Source organism: Scyliorhinus torazame, unplaced genomic scaffold, assembly GCF_047496885.1.
Source record: "Scyliorhinus torazame isolate Kashiwa2021f unplaced genomic scaffold, sScyTor2.1 scaffold_807, whole genome shotgun sequence".
Taxonomy (NCBI): domain Eukaryota; kingdom Metazoa; phylum Chordata; class Chondrichthyes; order Carcharhiniformes; family Scyliorhinidae; genus Scyliorhinus; species Scyliorhinus torazame.
The window spans coordinates 81160-96084 of record NW_027308534.1 but is presented as its reverse complement, the minus strand read 5'-3'; the positions used below and the strand labels follow the sequence as shown (position 1 = coordinate 96084).

The window sequence follows — 14925 nt, the reverse complement described above, 5'->3', positions numbered from 1 at the left end:
GCCCGCCTGCCCCCCCCTCGGGCCCGCCCTGCCCCCCCTCGGGCCCGCCTGCCCCCCCCTCGGGGCCCGCCTGCCCCCCCTCGGGCCCGCCTGGCCCCCCCCTCGGGCCCGCCTGCCCCCCTCGCCCTCGCCCTCGCTCTCGCTCTCGCTCTCTCTCCCCGCACCTGCTCTCGCTCTCTCACTCCCCACCCCCCGTTCCCTCTCTGACCCCTTTTCCCCATCTCTCTTTCAGCCTTTCCATAATGCGGCCAGACTCCATGCTAAAGAAGAGGAGAAACCGAGGCCTAAGGATCCAGCCATGTTCTCGCTACTGGACTGGGCCAAGAGTGGTGGAGGAGGGGGGTGGAGCGAGCGGCCTTGAGGGCTATGGATTTGGCATGGGTCTGCGTGCCTCCCTGCGACTCCCATCGTTCAAGGTAATAATTGGTTTGTGTGTCGTCTGACCCCGAATCGCACCCCTCACCCGACAGGGTGTGGGCACTGCCGAAACCTGAGATCTGACCAGATATAACCCTGTTCAATCGAATCCACCGATTAGATACATTGGCCTTTCCCCCTCTGGGACCGGGTGTCACAGTGTGTTAGATACACTGTCCTTTCCACCGCTGGGACCCGGGTGTCACAGTGTGTTAGATACACTGTTCTTTCCACCGCTGGGACCGGGGTGTCACAGTGTGTTAGATACACTGTCCTTTCCCCCTCTGGACAGTGTCACAGTGTGTTAGATACACTGTCCTTTCCCCCTCTGGGACTTGGTGTCACAGTGTGTTAGATACACTGTCCTTTCCCCCTCTGGGACTTGGTGTCACAGCGTGTGAGATACACTGTCCTTTCCCCCTCTGGGGCCGGGTGTCACAGTGTGTTAGATACACTGTCCTTTCCCCCTCTGGGACTGGGTGGCACAGTGTGTTAGATACACTGTCCTTTCCCCCTCTGGACAGTGTCACAGTGTGTTAGATACACTGTCCTTTCCCCCTCTGGGACTGGGTGTCACAGTGTGTTAGATACACTGTCCTTTCCCCCTCTGGGACCGGGGTGTCACAGTGTGTTAGATACACTGTCCTTTCCTACCCTTCGTAATACGAGAATCCCTACAGTGCAAAAGAAGGTCATTCAGCCCACCAAATCTGCAATGACCCTCTGAAAGAGTGCGCTACTTAGGCCCAGTCCCCTGTCCTCAACTCCTGTCACTTCGCACATTAATCTTTTTAAAAATAAATGTCGGGTACCCAATTCATTTTTTCCAATTAAGGGGCAATTTAGCGTGGCCAATCCACCTAGCCTGCACATCCTTGGGTTGTGGGGGTGAGACCCACGCAGACACGGGGAGAATGTGCAAACTCCACACAGACAGTGACCCAGAGCCGGGATCGAACCTGGGACCTCGGTGCCATGAGGCAGCAGTGCTAACCACTGCACCACCGCGCTGTCCCCGCGCATGAATCATGGCCAATCCACCGAACCTGCATGTCCTCGGAAACCCTCCTCCACGTCTGTGGCCATTCTCAAACGCGTCTGGCCGTCCTCCCTCGTTCCCCGGGCTCACTGACTGCCGCTGTGGCCCTGACAATCCTCAGCTCAATATTAAAATTCTCATTTCCATCCACTCCACTGACCGACGCTTCCTCAGCAGGTCCGGACAGTTGGTGGTGCTCTAACACAGACAACCCAAGGCCTGCATCCTATCACCCTGCCTTTCACTCGAGGCTGCTTCTGGATGGCGGGGAGTTGGGCTGTGCGAACCGGCCCTCGTCGCGCTTACCCCCCCCCCCCCTTTGGCTGTTGACTGGTGCTCATCCACATCTCTACGCTTTCTTCTCTTCTCGTCTCCCTAGGTGAAAAGGAAGGAAATCTCCGAGCTTCCGGAGAGCGTCGAGCAGAAACGCCCTCGGCCCTCGATGCCCCAGTTCGAGGAGGACGAAGGTGAGCCCCCTGGACGAGGGGAGTGCGCGCGCGCGCTGGTGGAGCTGCAACGCTCAGTGTGAGAGACAATTTGTGCCTGCTTTTCCTCGCATTTTAACACGAGTGAGGCTGAATGCACGGCTGCTCTGGAACAAGTCTGTCAGAACCTTTACTTCATAAATTCCCGGGGTGTGAGCCGCCATCTTGAACGCTGCATTCCCGCGAGGTGCCACAGAATCCCTGCAGTGCCGAATGAGGCCAATTGGCCCCTCGAGTCTGCACTGACTCTCTGAACGAGCACCCACAACCCCACCTAGCCAGCACATCTGAGGACTCTTAAGGGGCAGTTTATCATGGCCAATCCACCTAACCTGCACGTCTTTGGACTGTGGGAGGAAACCGGAGCACCCGGAGGAAACCCACACGCACACGAGGAGAAAATGCAAACTCCGCACAGGAACCAAAGGCCGGAATTGAACCCGGATCCCTGGTGCTGTGAGGCAGCAGTGCTAACCACTGTGCCGCCCGCTCACTGCTGGAGAGGGAGTTCCAGGATTTTGACCCAGTAACGTAAAGTCACCAAGGTCCAAGGTGACCATCTTCCTTTGTGCCAGGTATGACTCCAACCAGTGGAGTGTTTCCCCAATTCCCATTGGCTCCAGTTTTGCTTGGGCTCCTTGATGCCAGACTCGGTCACATGTGCGATGTCAATGCTGCTTCCCTCTTTGAAGGGGAGAGCAGAGTGGTGTTGATTTAACCACCCTTCAGGCGTAGGGCCTTCATGAATAACCTCAGCTGGTACGGGGATTGAACAATCGCCGTTGGCCTCGCTCTACATCATAAACCAGCCGATATATTTCCCAGTCAGGATGGTGAGTGTGGGGTTTGGTGGGGAACTTGCAGGCGGTGGGTGTTGCCCATGTGTCTGCTGCCCTTGTCCCTCTGGATGGTAGAGGTGGCGGGTTTGGAAGGTGCTGTCGAAGGAGCCTTGGCGAATCGCTGCAGAGCATCTTGTAGACGGTACACACGGCTGCTGCTGTGTGTCGGTGGTGGAGGGAGTGAGTGTTTGTGGATGGGGTGTCGATCGAGCGGGGCTGCTTTGCCCTGGATGGTGTCGAGCTTCTCGAGTGTTGTTGGAGCCGCCGCTCATCCAGGCAAGTGGAGAGGGTCCCATCACACTCCTGACTTGTGTCCTTGGAGATGGTGGTGCCCATCTTTGGGGGGAGTCAGGAGGTGAATTACTCTCCGCAGGATTCCCCCCCCCCCCCCCCTTCCCGGCAGCCACAGCTCTGGTTAACCCCCAGGATGTTGATTGTGGTGGATTCGGCGATGGTAAAACCATTTAATGTGAAGGGGGCGATGGTTATCTTTTGTTGGAGATGATCATTGCCTGCACCTATGTGGTGCGAATGTAACTTAGAGGTGGGGGGGCGGAGAGAAATATTATTAATGGCGGTATGGAGGGGCCGATATGACCATCCTCTGCCGCTGTGTGGATTAACACAAGCGCCTTTGTCTTTTGTTTCTCAAATCTTTGCCTGTTCTCCCCTTACCCCCACCCTCGCTGCCACTCGTTGTCCTCGCAGAGATGGAGCACGAGAAGGACGCGTCGGACGCGGCCAGTCAATCCTCCGAGCTGTCCAAACGGGAAACCGACGGTGGCAAAAAGCGCGGCAAGGCCTCCAAGTCCTTGGAGCTGAACAGCGAGGGCGAGGAGGAAGAGGAGCCCCTGGAGAAGGTGGGAAAAACCTCTTCGGCCTTGTACTTCACCCGGACAGGCTGTAAATTTCCGAGTGGTGCAACAATTTACACTGCATGTGAAGAGGGGGATCGGTTTACAAGGAACATAGGAGGAGGCCATTCGGCCCTTTGAGTCGGCTCTACCATATCCTTTGATCCCCTTCGCTCCAAGTGTTATATCTAACTGCTTATTGAAACCATACAATGTTTTGGCCTCAACTACTTCCTGTGGTAATGAATTTCACAGGCCGACCATTCCCCCCCCCCCCCCCCACCCACCCCACCCCACCCCACCACCCTACTCCAAATCCTTCGGAGCTCCAGTGAATACAATCCTAAACGATTCAGTCTCTCCTCGTACGTCAGTCCCGCCATCCCTGGAATCAGTCTGGTGAACCTTCGCTGCGCTCCCTCGAGAGCAAGAACATCCTTCCTCAGAGAAGGAGACCAAACCTGCCCACAACACTCCAGATGTGGCCTCACCAAGGCCCTGAATAATTGCAGCAAGACATCCCTGTTCCTGTACTCGAATCCTCTCACTAGGAAGGCCAACACGCCATTTGCCGCCTTCGCCTGCTGTACCTGCACGCTTACCTTCAGTGACTGGTGTACAAGGACACCCAGGTCACATTGCACATTCCCCCTCCTCATTTATGGCCATTCAGATAATCTACCAAAGTGGATATCTTCACATTGATCCACATTATACTGCATCTGCCATGCATTTTCCCCACTCCCTCAACTTGTCCAAATCACACTGGAGGATCTCTGCATCCTCCTCACAGCTCACCCTCCCAGCTAGCATTGTGACATCTGCAACTTTGGAGATATTATACTTAGTTCTCTCATCTAAATAATTAATATATATATTGTGAATTGCTGTCATGTCACATTCCCAACACCCTGTGATACCCCACTAATCCCTCCCTGCCAGTCGGAAAAAGGACCATTTATTCCTACTCTGTTTCCTGCCTGCCAACCAGTTTTCTATCCATCTCAATACACGACCCCGAATCTCTTGTGCTTTAATTTTACACACTCAACTCTTGTGAGGAACTTTGTCGAAAGCCTTCATGAAGTCCAAATATACCACACCCACTGGCTCCCCCTTCGTCAACTCGACTAGTTACATCCTCAAAGAATTCCAGTAGATTTGTCGAGCATGGTTTCCCCGTCATAAATCCAAACTGTTTATTCCGACCCTTATAGTTGGCAGTTGGACTCTGGCTGTGACATCCAATCAACATCCTTCTCGCTGCAGTGTCAATGATCTCTCCGTCTTGAAATTTGGCTCTCTTGTGTCTGATGAGTCCAAGACAAAAAGATTCAACCACCTGTCTCTTCCTCGCCAATACTCGAGCCCCGTCTACGATCGATTGAGCGACCGTTTTAAAACCAAAATGTTGACTTTTGTTTTTTCTTTCCCCTCAATGTTCAGGAGGAGGATGAGGAGGAGGAGGAAGGCGAGTTGGATGCCAGCGAGAAGGAGGATTCTGAGGAAGGTGTGTTTTCTCCTCCATGCGACGGCTCTTGAATTTTGGTTTCTCTTGCGTCGCCCCTTCATACCGGGCCCCACCCAACCCATTCTTCAGAGTGGCGGGAAGGAGTATGTGGTGAATGGTGTTTAGAGGAACTGCCTCAGCGGGACTGCTGCGTGTGAGCGGGCAGTCATCGTGCTTTGCATCGTTCTGTCGCTGGGGGCCCCTTGCCCACCCCCCCCCCCAATTCATTCCACTCCCTGTGGCGCTGCTGCTGGTTCAAATGGAGCAGCGGTGCAGTTCCGTCAGGACCACCGTGTCGTCAAGCGGCGAGTGTGGCGCTCTGCCCACGAGGCGCCCCAGGCCGGCCGGTTCAACAGAGGGGCAGCGCCGTTTCCCCGGGGCTGCTGTGTCGCCTGGCAACAAGTGTAGTATCCTGCAGCCGAGACGTCCCTGGCTGACTGACGCCCCGTGGCACTGCTCGTGGTTCGAGTGACGTACTAAGTTGGGGATACCTCCGGCAGTGAGTATAGTATTCTGCTGCCGAGGCAGCCCTGGCTCACTCTGTTTGTGTCCCACTTTGTGGCGCTGAATGTCATTTCACAGAAAGCCCCCCCCCCCCCCTCTCGTAGAACGAGGGGAGCGCGGATTCAAATTGAGGGGCCATGGGGCGGAGGTGGTGCGATTTGATGAATTTCTTTCAGCCAGAGAGTGTTTGGAGTCTGGGGAGACCCTGGCGAGAGGGTGGAGGAGGTACTCGAAAGGGGGAACTGGATTTCTACCTGGAATGAAAGAATATGTTGTGAGTTTGAAGGAGGGACAGTTTCGGGGGAGCAATTGGAGGAGGGATGGCTTGGGGGGGGGGGGGGGGATGGTTTTGGGAGGGGTTGGCGGAGGGATGATTTTGGGAGGGGTTGGCGGAGGGATGGTTTTGGGAGGGGTTGGCGGAGGGATGGTTTTGGGGGACAGTTGGAGGAGGGGCGGTCGGGGCGAATGGAGGAGGGATGGACGTTTGGAGGAGGGGGGGCCGGGGTGGTTGGAGGAGGGAAGCTGTCGGTGGGGGGGGGGGTCGGTTGGAGGAGATGGGGATGGTCGGTTGGAGGAGATGGGGATGGTCGGTTGGAGGAGCAGGGGATGGTCGGTTGGAGGAGGAGGGGATGGTTGGAGGAGGGGGGGTCGGTTGGAGGCGGAGGGGGTTGTCGGTTGGAGGAGAGGGGGGGCCGGGGTGGTTGGAGGAGGGAAGCTGTCGGTGGGGGGGGGGGTCGGTTGGAGGAGATGGGGATGGTCGGTTGGAGGAGGGGGGGTCAGTTGGAGGAGGGGGGGTCAGTTGGAGGAGGAGGGGGTTGTCGGTTGGAGGAGGAGGGGGGGTCGGTTGGAGGAGGAGGGGGTTGTCGGTTGGAGGAGGAGGGGATGGTTGGAGGAGGAGGGGTTGGTCAGTTGGAGGAGGAGGGGGGGTCGGTTGGAGGAGGAGGGGGGGTCGGTTGGAGGCGGAGGGGGGGGTCGGTTGGAGGCGGAGGGGGTTGTCGGTTGGAGGCGGAGGGGGTTGTCGGTTGGAGGCGGAGGGGGTTGTCGGTTGGAGGAGGAGGGGGTTGTCGGTTGGAGGAGGAGGGGTTGGTCAGTTGGAGGAGGAGGGGGGGTCGGTTGGAGGCGGAGGGGGTTGTCGGTTGGAGGAGGAGGGGGGGCCGGTGGGAGGCGGAGGGGGGGTCGGTTGGAGGAGGAGGGGTTGGTCAGTTGGAGGAGGAGGGGGGGTCGGTTGGAGGAGGAGGGGGGGCCGGTTGGAGGAGGAGGGGGGGCCGGTTGGAGGAGGAGGGGGGATCAGTTGGAGGAGGAGGGGGGGTCGGTTGGAGGAGGAGGGGGGGCCGGTTGGAGGAGGAGGGGGGGCCGGTTGGAGGCGGAGGGGGGGCCGGTGGGAGGAGGAGGGGGTTGTCGGTTGGAGGAGGAGGGGGTTGTCGGTTGGAGGAGGAGGGGGGGGTCGGTTGGAGGCGGAGGGGGGGGTCGGTTGGAGGCGGAGGGGGGGGTCGGTTGGAGGAGGAGGGGGGGTCGGTTGGAGGAGGAGGGGGGGTCGGTTGGAGGCGGAGGGGGGGTCGGTTGGAGGCGGAGGGGGTTGTCGGTTGGAGGAGGAGGGGGGGTCGGTTGGAGGAGGAGGGGGGGTCGGTTGGAGGAGGAGGGGGGGTCAGTTGGAGGAGGAGGGGGGGTCGGTTGGAGGCGGAGGGGGTTGTCGGTTGGAGGAGGAGGGGGGGTCGGTTGGAGGCGGAGGGGGTTGTCGGTTGGAGGAGGAGGGGGTTGTCGGTTGGAGGTGGAGGGGGTTGTCGGTTGGAGGCGGAGGGGGTTGTCGGTTGGAGGCGGAGGGGGGGGTCGGTTGGAGGCGGAGGGGGGGGGTCGGTTGGAGGAGGAGGGGGGGTCGGTTGGAGGAGGAGGGGGGGTCGGTTGGAGGCGGAGGGGGGGTCGGTTGGAGGCGGAGGGGGTTGTCGGTTGGAGGAGGAGGGGGTTGTCGGTTGGAGGAGGAGGGGGTTGTCGGTTGGAGGAGGAGGGGGTTGTCGGTTGGAGGAGGAGGGGGGGGTCGGTTGGAGGCGGAGGGGGGGGTCGGTTGGAGGAGGAGGGGGGGTCGGTTGGAGGCGGAGGGGGTTGTCGGTTGGAGGAGGAGGGGGTTGTCGGTTGGAGGAGGAGGGGGTTGTCGGTTGGAGGAGGAGGGGGTTGTCGGTTGGAGGAGATGGGGGGGGGGTCGGTTGGAGGAGATGGGGGGGGGGGTCGGTTGGAGGAGATGTGGGGGGGGGTCGGTTGGAGGAGATGGGGGGGGGGTCGGTTGGAGGAGATGGGGGGGGGTCGGTTGGAGGAGATGTGGGGGGGGGGGTCGGTTGGAGGAGGTGGGGGGGGCGCGGTCAGTTGGAGGAGATGGGGGGGGGTGTCGGTTGGAGGAGAGTCGTGGTTGGAGGTGGGGGGGGAGGGTCGGTGTCGGGGTGGTTGGAGGTGGGGGGGGCGCGGTCAGTTGGAGGTGGGGGGGGAGGGTCGGTGTCGGGGTGGTTGGAGGTGGGGGGGGGGAGGGTCGGTGTCGGGGTGGTTGGAGGTGGGCGGGGGGGGATGGTGTTGGGGGGGCACTGGAGGAGGGACGGTGTTGGGGTGAGGGGGCAGTTGGAGGAGGGAAAAGAAGGCGGTAGGGGTCTCTGCGCACAGCCTTGGTGGGGCCGCAGCTCCGGGCCCCAGACATTCAGATTTACCACAACCAGAGCAACGCAAAGAGAATTAAATTACAACAAGGGATTGAACACGAGCTGGGCGGATATTCCCTGGCATTTGGGTGGTTGGGCAGGGGCTGATTGGATCGAAGTTTCTCACATTTTGGGAAGCTGGCAGGAGGGCGAGAGTATTACCCCGGGGTCAGGGAGTCGAGGACGAGAGAGCAAGGTCCACAACTGAGCCAGATCTGGCGGGAGTGAAATCAGGAAACCTTTCACACACAGGGTGGTGGAAGTTTGGAACTCACTTCACCAACAACTATTGACGCGACAACTGTTAATTCTAAATCTGAGAGATTGATAGATTTTTGTTTCCTGGAAGGATGGCGGGGGGGGGGGGGGGGGGGGGGCAGGTGGCAAGGCAGGTGGAAGAAATTAGTTCACAGATTGGCTGGCGAAACAGGACCAAGATTCCCATTGTGTGCAATTAGCGGCAATGCCAGGAGAGGATCCGAGGTGATGCCATGGCTGTGGGGGAGATTCGGGCCAGGTGGGGTGTTGGCAGCCTGCGGGAGAGAGATTTCAGGGGGAAGGACACGGAGAAGCACTTCTACAGAAGTGGCATGTGTTTCGGGAGCGGTGGCTCTGGAGGAGAGAAGCTGATTTGGGAGCAGTGACAATGGGGATGAGGAGCAATGCCAGGGGTGAGTCAGGAGCAGTGTCAGTGGGGATGAGGAGCGATGCCAGGGGTGGGTCAGGAGCAGGGACAATGGGGATGAGGAGCATTGCCAGGGGTGGGTCAGGAGCAGTGACAATGGGGATGAGGAGCATTGCCAGGGATGGATCAGGAGCAGTGACAATGGGGATGAGGAGCAATGCCTGGGGTGAGTCAGGAGCAGTGACAATGGGGATGAGGAGCGATGCCAGGGGTGAGTCAGGAGCAGTGACAATGGGGATGAGGAGCAATGCCAGGGGTGAGCCAGGAGCAGTGACAATGGGGATGAGGAGCATTACCAGGGGTGAGTCAGGAGCAGTGACAATGGGAATGAGGAGCATTGCCAGGGGTGGGTCAGGAGCAGTGACAATGGGGATGAGGAGCAATGCCAGGGGTGGGTCAGGAGCAGTGACAGTGCGGATGAGGAGCAATGCCAGGGGTGGGTCAGGAGCAGTGACAATGGAAATGAGGAGCATTGCCAGGGGTGGGTCAGGAGCAGTGACAGTGGGGATGAGGAGCAATGCCAGGGGTGGGTCAGGAGCAGTGACAATGGGGATGAGGAGCATTGCCAGGGGTGGGTCAGGAGCAGTGACAATGGGGATGAGGAGCATTGCCAGGGGTGGGTCAGGAGCAGTGACAATGGGGATGAGGAGCATTGCCAGGGATGGGTCAGGAGCAGCGACAATGGGGATGAGGAGCAATGCCAGTGGTGAGTCAGGAGCAGTGACAATGGGGATGAGGAGCATTGCCAGGGGTGGGCCAGGAGCAGTGACAATGGGGATGAGGAGCAATGCCAGGGGTGGGTCAGGAGCAGTGACAATGGGGATGAGGAGCATTGCCAGGGGTGGGTCAGGAGCAGTGACAATGGGGATGAGGAGCAAGGTCAGGGGTGAGTCAGGAGCAGTGACAATGGGGATGAGGAGCATTGCCAGGGGTGAGTCAGGAGCAGTGACAATGGGGATGAGGAGCATCGCCAGTGGTGGGTCAGGAGCAGTGACAATGGGGATGAGGAGCAATGCCAGGAGTGAGTCAGGAGCAGTGACAATGGGGATGAGGAGCATTGCCAGGGGTGGGTCAGGAGCAGTGACAATGTGGATGAGGAGCAATGCCAGGGTTGAGTCTGGAGCAGTGGCAATGGGGATGAGGAGCATTGCCAGGGGTGGGTCTGGAGCAGTGACCATGAGGATGAGGAGCATTGCCAGGGGTGGGTCAGGAGCAGTGACAATGGAAATGAGGAGCATTGCCAGGGGTGGGTCTGGAGCAGTGACAATGGGGATGAGGAGCATTGCCAGGGGTGGGTCAGGAGCAGTGACAATGGAAATGAGGAGCATTGCCAGGGGTGGGTCAGGAGCAGTGACAGTGGGGGTGAGGAGCAATGCCAGGGGTGGGTCAGCAGCAGTGACAATGGGGATGAGGAGCATTGCCAGGGATGGGTCAGGAGCAGCGACAATGGGGATGAGGAGCAATGCCAGGTGTGAGTCAGGAGCAGTGACAATGGGGATGAGGAGCGATGCCAGGGGTGGGTCAGGAGCAGTGACCATGGGGATGAGGAGCAATGGCAGGGGTGGGTCAGGAGCAGTGACAATGGGGATGAGGAGCAATGCCAGTGGTGGGTCAGGAGCAGTGACAATGGGGATGAGGAGCAATGCCAGCGGTGAGTCAGGAGCAGTGTCAGTGGGGATGAGGAGCGATGCCAGGGGTGGGTCAGGAGCAGGGACAATGGGGATGAGGAGCATTGCCTGGGGTTGGTCAGGAGCGGTGACAATGGGGATGAGGAGCATTGCCAGGGATGGGTCAGGAACAGTGACAATGGGGATGAGGAGCAATGCCAGGGGTGAGTCAGGAGCAGGGACAATGGGGATGAGGAGCAATGCCAGGGGTGAGTCAGGAGCAGTGACAATGGGGATGAGGAGCATTGCCAGGGGTGAGTCAGGAGCAGTGACAATGGGAATGAGGAGCATTGCCAGGGGTGGGTCAGGAGCGGTGACAATGGGGATGAGGAGCAATGCCAGGGGTGGGTCAGGAGCAGTGACAGTGCGTATGAGGAGCAATGCCAGGGGTGGGTCAGGAGCTTGACAGTGGAAATGAGGAGCATTGCCAGGGGTGGGTCAGGAGCAGTGACAATGGGGATGAGGAGCAATGCCAGGGGTGGGTCAGGAGCAGTGACAATGGGGATGAGGAGCATTGCCAGGGGTGGGTCAAGAGCAGTGGCAATGGGAATGAGGAGCAAGGCCAGGGGTGAGTCAGGAGCAGTGACAATGGGGATGAGGAGCATTGCCAGGGGTGAGTCAGGAGCAGTGACAATGGGGATGAGGAGCATTGCCAGGGGTGGGCCAGGAGCAGTGACAATGGGGATGAGGAGCAATGCCAGGGGTGTGTCAGGAGCAGTGACAATGGGGATGAGGAGCAATGCCAGGGGTGGGCCAGGAGCATTGACAATGGGGATGAGGAGCATTGCCAGGGGTGAGTCAGGAGCAGTGACAATGGGGATGAGGAGCAATGCCAGGGGTGGGTCAGGAGCAGTGACAATGGGGATGAGGAGCAATGCCAGGGGTGGGTCTGGCGCAGTGACAATGGGGATGAGGAGCATTGCCAGGGGTGGGTCAGGAGCAGTGACAATGGAAATGAGGAGCATTGCCAGGGGTGGGTCAGGAGCAGTGACAATCGGGATGAGGAGCAATGCCAGGGGTGAGTCAGGAGCAGTGACAATGGGGATGAGGAGCATTGCCAGGGGTGGGCCAGGAGCAGTGACAATGGGGATGAGGAGCAATGCCAGGGGTGAGTCTGGAGCAGTGACAATGGGGATGAGGAGCATTGCCAGGGGTGGGTCAGGAGCAGTGACAATGGAAATGAGGAGCATTGCCAGGGGTGGGTCTGGAGCAGTGACAATGGGGATGAGGAGCATTGCCAGGGGTGGGTCAGGAGCAATGACAATGGAAATGAGCATTGCCAGGGGTGGGTCAGGAGCAGTGACAGTGGGGATGAGGAGCAATGCCAGGGGTGGGTCAGGAGCAGTGACAATGGGGATGAGGAGCATTGCCAGGGGTGGGTCAGGAGCAGTGACAATGGGGATGAGGAGCAATGCCAGGGGTGAGTCTGGAGCAGTGGCAATGGGGATGAGGAGCAATGCCAGGGGTGGCTCAGGAGCAGTGACAATGGGGCTGAGGAGCATTGCCAGGGGTGGGTCAGGAGCAGTGACAATGGGGATGAGGAGCATTGCCAGGGGTGGGTCAGGAGCAGTGACAATGGGGATGAGGAGCATTGCCAGGGGAGGGTCAGGAGCAGTGACAGTGGGGATGAGGAGCATTGCCAGCGGTGGGTCAGGAGCATTGACAATGGGGATGAGGAGCGTTGCCAGGGGTGGGCCAGGAGCAGTTACAATGGGGATGAGGAGCATTGCCAGGGGTGGGTCAGGAGCATTGACAATGGGGATGAGGAGCAATGCCAGGGATGGGTCAGGAGCAGTGACAATGGGGATGAGGAGCATTGCCAGGGGTGGGTCAGGATAATTGACAATGGGGATGAGGAGCAATGCCAGGGTTGTGTCAGGAGCAGTGACAATGGGGATGAGGAACAATGCCAGGGGTGGGTCAGGAGCAGTGACAATGGGGATGAGGAGCATTGCCAGGGGTGGGTCTAGAGCAATGACAATGGGGATGAGGAGCAATGCCAGGGGTGGGCCAGGAGCAGTGACAATGGGGATGAGGAGCATTGCCAGGGGTGGGTCAGGAGCAGTGACAATGGGAATGAGGAGCATTGCCAGGGGTGGGTCAGGAGCAGTGACAATGGAGATTTGGAGCATTGCCAGTGGTGGATATGGAGAAGTGACAATGGGGATGAGGAGCATTGCCAGTGGTGGGTCAGGAGCAGTGATGATGGGGATGAGGAGCAATGCCAGGGGTGGGTCAGGAGCAGTGACAATGGGGATGAGGAGCAATGCGAGGGATGGGTAAGGAGCAGTGACAATGGGGATGAGGAGCAATGCCTGGGGTGGGTCAGGAGCAGTGACAATGGGGATGAGGAGCAATGCCAGGGGTGGGTCAGGAGCAGTGACAATGGGGCTGAGGAGCAATGCCAGGGTTGGGTCAGGAGCAGTGACAATGGGGATGAGGAGCATTGCCAGGGGGAGGTTGGAGCAGTGGCAATGTGGATGAGGAGCAATGCCAGGGGTGGGTCAGGAGCAGTGACAATGGGGATGAGGAGCAATGCCAGGGGTGAGTCAGGAGCAGTGACAATGGGGATGAGGAGCATAGCCAGTGGTGGGACAGGAGCAGTGACAATGGGGATGAGGAGCAATGCCAGGGGTGAGTCAGGAGCAGTGACAATGGGGATGAGGAGCGATGCCAGGGGTGGGCCAGGAGCAGTGACAATGGGGATGAGGAGCTTTGCCAGGGGTGGGCCAGGAGCAGTGACAATGGGGATGAGGAGCAATGCCAGGGGTGGGTCAGGAGCAGTGACAATGGGGATGAGGAGCAATGCCAGGAGTGGGCCAGGAGCAGTGACAATGGGGATGAGGAGCATTGCCAGGGGTGAGTCAGGAGCAGTGACAATGGGGATGAGGAGCAATGCCAGGAGTGGGTCAGGAGCAGTGACAATGGGGATGAGGAGCAATGCCAGGGGTGGTTGAGGAGCAGTGACAATGGGTATGAGGAGCAATGCCAGGGGTGGGTCAGGAGCAGTGACAATGGGAATGAGGAGCATTGCCAGGGGTGGGTCAGGAGCAGTGACAATGGAGATTTGGAGCATTGCCAGGGGTGAATATGGAGAAGTGACAATGGGGATGAGGAGCATTGCCAGTGGTGGGTCAGGAGCAGTGATGATGGGGATGAGGAGCAATGCCAGGGGTGGGTCAGGAGCAGTGACAATGGGGATGAGGAGCAATGCGAGGGATGGGTAAGGAGCAGTGACAATGGGGATGAGGAGCAATACCTGGGGTGGGTCAGGAGCAGTGACAATGGGGATGAGGAGCAATGCCAGGGGTGGGTCAGGAGCAGTGACAATGGGGATAAGGAGCAATGCCAGGGTTGGGTCAGGAGCAGTGACAATGGGGATGAGGAGCATTGCCAGGGGTAGGTTGGAGCAGTGACAATGTGGATGAGGAGCAATGCCAGGGGTGGGTCAGGAGCAGTGACAATGGGGATGAGGAGCAATGCCAGGGGTGAGTCAGGAGCAGTGACAATGGGGATGAGGAGCTTTGCCAGGGGTGGGCCAGGAGCAGTGACAATGGGGATGAGGAGCAATGCCAGGGGTGGGTCAGGAGCAGTGACAATGGGGATGAGGAGCAATGCCAGGGGTGAGTCAGGAGCAGTGACAATGGGGATGAGGAGCATAGCCAGTGGTGGGTCAGGAGCAGTGACAATGGGGATGAGTAGCAATGCCAGGGGTGAGTCAGGAGCAGTGACAATGGGGATGAGGAGCGATGCCAGGGGTGGGCCAGGAGCAGTGACAATGGGGATGAGGAGCAATGCCAGGGGTGGGTAAGGAGGAGAGTGACAATGGGGATGAGGAGCAATGCCTAGGGGTGGGTCAGGAGCAGTGACAATTGGGAAGAGGAGCATTGCCAGGGGTGGGTCAGGAGCAGTGACAATGGGGATGAGGAGCGATGCCAGGGGTGGGTAAGGAGCAGTGACAAAGGGGATGAGGAGCATTGCCAGTGGTGGGTCAGGAGCAGTGACGATGGGGATGAGGAGCGATGCCAGGGGTGGGTCAGGAGCAGTGACAGTGAGGATGGGGTGCAATGCCAGGGGTGGGTCAGGAGCAGTGACAATGCGGATGAGGAGCAATGCCAGGGTTGGGTCAGGAGCAGTGACAATGGGGATGAGGAGCATTGCCAGGGGTAGGTCAGGAGCAGTGACAATGGGGATGAGGAGCATTGCCAGGGGTGAGTCACGAGCAGTGACAATGGGGATGAGGAGCA

General features: G+C 59.0%; 1 protein-coding gene across 1 annotated transcript in view; it reads left to right on the top strand.

The window, feature by feature from the left end:
• Positions 1-236: 236 nt before the first annotated feature.
• The window catches only part of LOC140406725 (histone-lysine N-methyltransferase SETD1A-like), a gene marked incomplete at its 3' end in the record, with an annotated part of 94167 nt that continues 79478 nt past the window's right edge, over positions 237-14925 (top strand). The window contains exons 1-4 of the mRNA XM_072494674.1: positions 237-416; positions 1836-1923; positions 3489-3640; positions 5081-5144. Coding sequence (XP_072350775.1) covers positions 243-416; positions 1836-1923; positions 3489-3640; positions 5081-5144 — 478 coding nt within the window. The remainder of the gene's footprint in view (positions 417-1835; positions 1924-3488; positions 3641-5080; positions 5145-14925) is intronic.